The sequence below is a fragment of the Aphanomyces invadans genome, assembly GCF_000520115.1.
Source record: "Aphanomyces invadans strain NJM9701 unplaced genomic scaffold supercont1.41, whole genome shotgun sequence".
NCBI lineage: Eukaryota > Oomycota > Saprolegniomycetes > Saprolegniales > Verrucalvaceae > Aphanomyces > Aphanomyces invadans.
In genome coordinates this window covers 234,672-238,603 of record NW_008580186.1, presented here as the reverse complement: position 1 = coordinate 238,603, position 3,932 = coordinate 234,672, and the positions used below count along the sequence as shown (strand labels likewise).

Here is a 3,932-nt window from a genome sequence, read left to right as displayed (position 1 = left end):
CAAATTCGTCAGTTCGAACGAAGCACTTGGTCGTGCCTCCTAGGCCGCCGTGAGGCATGCCCGGCGGCCTCCACACCATCCCGACCAAAATCGTCGCAAGTTTTAGATTGTCGCATTCAATTAGACTTGAACTTTGTATGGTGGCCATCTTGGAACCTTGGATGTGTAACAAACACCTTGTCGTCCATTGTGAAATCGCGTCGTTGCGTAGTTGACCGGGCCATCTCTCAAACGCAACGCGGCCTCTAAGACTTGGCAGCGGCGTACGCAATGATGGCGGCTGCCATGGAGGAACAGGTGCTTGTGGCGTGTGTCGTCACGTTTAAACTCGTTGTGTTCTTGATCGGGTACATTGCGATATGGCATGCCACCGCGCAGCAGCAAGCGAGGACTCTGTCCGCCAGGAGATCACTCTCGTTAGTGGTCAAGGGCGGGAGCCGTCCTTCCTGCTTTCTAACGCAAGCTGAAGACTTTACGCGCACACTCAACATCGGGCGCGTGTACGTTGACCAAGCTCCGCATCCACGACGAGAATTCCTGCTGGACGCAAGGACTCTCCGGCTCCACGCGTCCACCGAAGGCGACGCCAACGACCTGCTGACGCAAACCAGTGACCTGCACGGTCCCATCGACGTGTCGAACTACACGAATGCGTCGATGCCTCCTCTAGGTACGTTTGGCGGCCGTGTCGCTCCTTCCTTCTCGGCTGGAACGACATCACTCATGCCAATGTCGAGCAGTCATGTATGCCCTCGATCCCATCTTGGTGCAAAGCAAGATCCCATTTGACGAGCTTTCGTTTGACCGGCAATTGGCTGCCGGCACGTACGGCGAGGTCTGGCGAGGCACTTGGAACCACACGTATGTCGCTTGCGGTGCTTTTACCATGATTTCACTCGCAAGTGCCTTGGTATGGCTTGACCTGACGAAGTTCTTGACCCCCCCTGTGCATTCGAGAATCCTCGTTTGGCTTTGGTTGGATGACTACCGATGCGGTGCCGTGCTGCCGTGTTATTGGGACCGTTGTGTCGCTGGACGGGGATGCAGTGTGGCATTGGGAATTTCAGCTTTGAAGCCATCCTGGGCCCGCGTCTTGTACCCAAATAGGACTGCGCTCGGCATGTGGCGTTTTCCATTCATTCTCTGCCACGATGCAGCTCTGCATCGTGCTAACGGCATCGCGTACGACGTAGACAAGTGGCGATCAAGCAAGTTCGAGACGACCAAAAAGATAACCTGGTGGAAATCCAGAGTTTTGTCGCAGAGATCAAGCTCATGTTGCCGCTGCGCCACGACAACATACTTGGCTGTTTGGGATGTTCGTGGCATCCTACTACGTTGCGGCTGTGCCTCGTGACGCCGTTTCTTGCCGACGGCGACTTGTACGTGTTGCTGCGCAAATCGACGACGAGCGAGTCACCGGGACGAGTGACGAGTTGGACGTGGGGCCACGAAAAGATCCATATTGCCATGGGGATTGCGACTGGCATCTTATATTTGCACAAACGGCACATCATCCACCGCGACTTGAAGTCGAAGAACGTACTGCTAGACTCGGACTGGACGCCCAAGATCACCGACTTTGGTATTTCGCGACTGCGACAGCATCCCGACGCGACCATGACGGCAGGGGTCGGCACACCCCTGTGGACCGCGCCAGAAGTGTTCACCTCCAACTCGTACACGGACAGCGTCGACGTGTACTCGTTCGGGGTCATCTTGTCCGAGCTAGATACCCTCCAAGTGCCATTTCGAGATCGATATGTACGTCGACGATCACACTATTGCTTTGTGAAAGTCCCATACATGTTGTGTTTGAACGCAGTGCAACAAAAAAGGCCAGGTCGATGCCATGCGCGTCGTCCAAGCTGTCGCGCAGGACCATATCAAGCCCACGTTTACGGCGACGTGTCCCGCCGCTGTGTACTCGCTAGCCATGCGGTGCCTCCATCACATTCCGCAGAAGCGACCGTCTGCAGAGCAAGTTGTCCAGCTGCTGAGGACCCAAGTCGTCCCAACTTTAATCGTGTCGTGATGTCGCGTCCTTTCATGGCACTTTGCCACACGTCAGCGTCGATGGAATTGGACGGTTTGAGCTCGAATGGACCAGGGGGCGAAACCTTGGTCCCAACGCTCGCTGCGATTCAAACCCCGTGCTGGACTATGCACTGTATGTGCTGCCAAGCATGATTTTGAACTGCCATGACGGCGTCAGCGGTAATTAATGTGCATTTGCTACAACTCCTACATTGAGCCCATCACACAATACACCTTTCATGGCAAGTATCACCTCTGCGAAACAGCGACAATTGGCGACAACTTTGTGGCGCCGGCGGTCGGCTTTCGATTGCCCTTTCTCACGTGGCAAGCTCGGCGGTGTGGCCATGCGTTGAGTCATTCCTCGTGAGGAAAAATTTTCCAGACGCTACTCAACGGTGCCTCAGCACTGTCGATGCCGAGGAAGGTTAGAAAAATGTCGTCGCGCCGATTGCGGTAGCGCGGACGTAGTTCGGGTTACCGATGGAGCCGCGGAGCCCAGAACGCTTCGTTCAGCATGTCGTCAATGCCTCGAAAGTTTTCGCCGTCGACATCGGTGGCACGATCTTCAAGACTGCCAACGACACAGGGATTTTCACGCACTACTTGGCTCGGGGTACTCCTGACATCTCTAGGAAAGTAGAAGTGTACTTGATGGACATTGATCCTGTCCACTTTCGCCGGGTCCTACAACGGTTGCGCACTGGAGTCACGACGATGGAAGCGTTGATCGCGGTTGATCGTGACGAGCTCGAGTCGATCGAGTAATGAACTGCCTGTACTCGTCCAGTCGGTGATTCGTGACTATTGATCGTCGCGTTGAGTTTGTAAATGTTCAGCCCCCTCAAGGAATGCGACTCAACGTCCTCAACCTGCGCAAGCGAGTTAACCTGTTCAAATGTCTGGTGCCAGACTTGGATTTCATGGGGAATTGAGTCCACGCGGCGGGTGTTGGTGTCGGCGATCCATGCACGGTCACCCACAGCGCATCGGAAACGTTGGCGCGCGTGCGCCTGGTGATATGACGCCTCATCGACACGTGGTGGCTGCGAGGAAGCTGGTACACACTGCCGATTGAGACCATAAGATAAAACACGATGTAGCTCGTACTCACTGCGATTGAGGCCAAAAGATATAGGTCGACGGACAAGCTTGAGGGCCGGCCTCAAAACCGACACCGCAGCCCACAACAGGTTGGTATGGACGCTCCACAAACACAGGAGGAGCCAGTCGCCATTGATCACATTTGGTTCATCTGAATGCAGCTGCTTCGATCAGGACTCCTTGCCCATTCCCCTGTTGACATGCAACAATGCCTGTAGCTTGTAATCGCATCCACCGTTTTGCAGTTGGACGCTCTGCCATCCCAGATCACGGCAACAGGTTGCTCAGGTCGAGCTGCACACTCTTGACCATGCACGCTCCCACCAAACCGACGAACGATCTTGAACAATATGTCTCTGTCAAGGCCCTATCGACCTTATTTTTGTCGGTTTGCCTTCCATTAACCAAGGCAACTGTAGATGCATATAGATTACATAGTCGCCAATCCACACGCGTACCATTCAGGTGGGGTCGCGTCATGCCGAAAGCAAACCATCTAGAGTAAACCTGCCGTAAGCTCGTTCGACAAGATCAATGACCGGAGCGTGCGGCGAGATGCTTGTGGCCCCGACTTGACCAGCGCCCCAACATCTTTCTCGCTCATCCAATCGATTTTTGGACGGGTGGACATGGACAGTCCAACGAGCCATCCGGGACGCCGACGACAACCTTGCTGACAAAAGCCACCGTCGGGAAACCTTTCGATCGCAAGAGGTTCAACCTTAATGGAGGCCATGATGGCGGCATATGCTGTCTCTGCCAAGGCTACATCGAGGTAGTGGAAATACAGC

General features: G+C 54.7%; 1 protein-coding gene across 1 annotated transcript; it reads left to right on the top strand.

The window, feature by feature from the left end:
- The first annotated feature begins 195 nt into the window (after positions 1-195).
- Positions 196-2,255, top strand: H310_12616 (TKL protein kinase). The gene is made up of 4 exons (XM_008879765.1): positions 196-670; positions 741-861; positions 1,194-1,764; positions 1,826-2,255. The coding sequence occupies exons 1-4, from the start codon at positions 271-273 to the stop codon at positions 2,033-2,035; spliced, it is 1,302 nt and encodes a 433-aa protein (XP_008877987.1). The 5' UTR covers positions 196-270; the 3' UTR covers positions 2,036-2,255.
- The last annotated feature ends 1,677 nt before the right edge of the window (positions 2,256-3,932 follow it).

Coding starts and splice junctions, on each gene's coding strand:
- H310_12616 (XM_008879765.1), top strand. CDS start 271: ATGATGGCGGCTGCCATGGAGGAACAGGTGCTTGTGGCGTGTGTCGTC. Junction 862..1,193: donor CGAGGCACTTGGAACCACAC/GTATGTCGCTTG, acceptor CGTACGACGTAG/ACAAGTGGCGATCAAGCAAG. Junction 1,765..1,825: donor TGCCATTTCGAGATCGATAT/GTACGTCGACGA, acceptor GTTTGAACGCAG/TGCAACAAAAAAGGCCAGGT.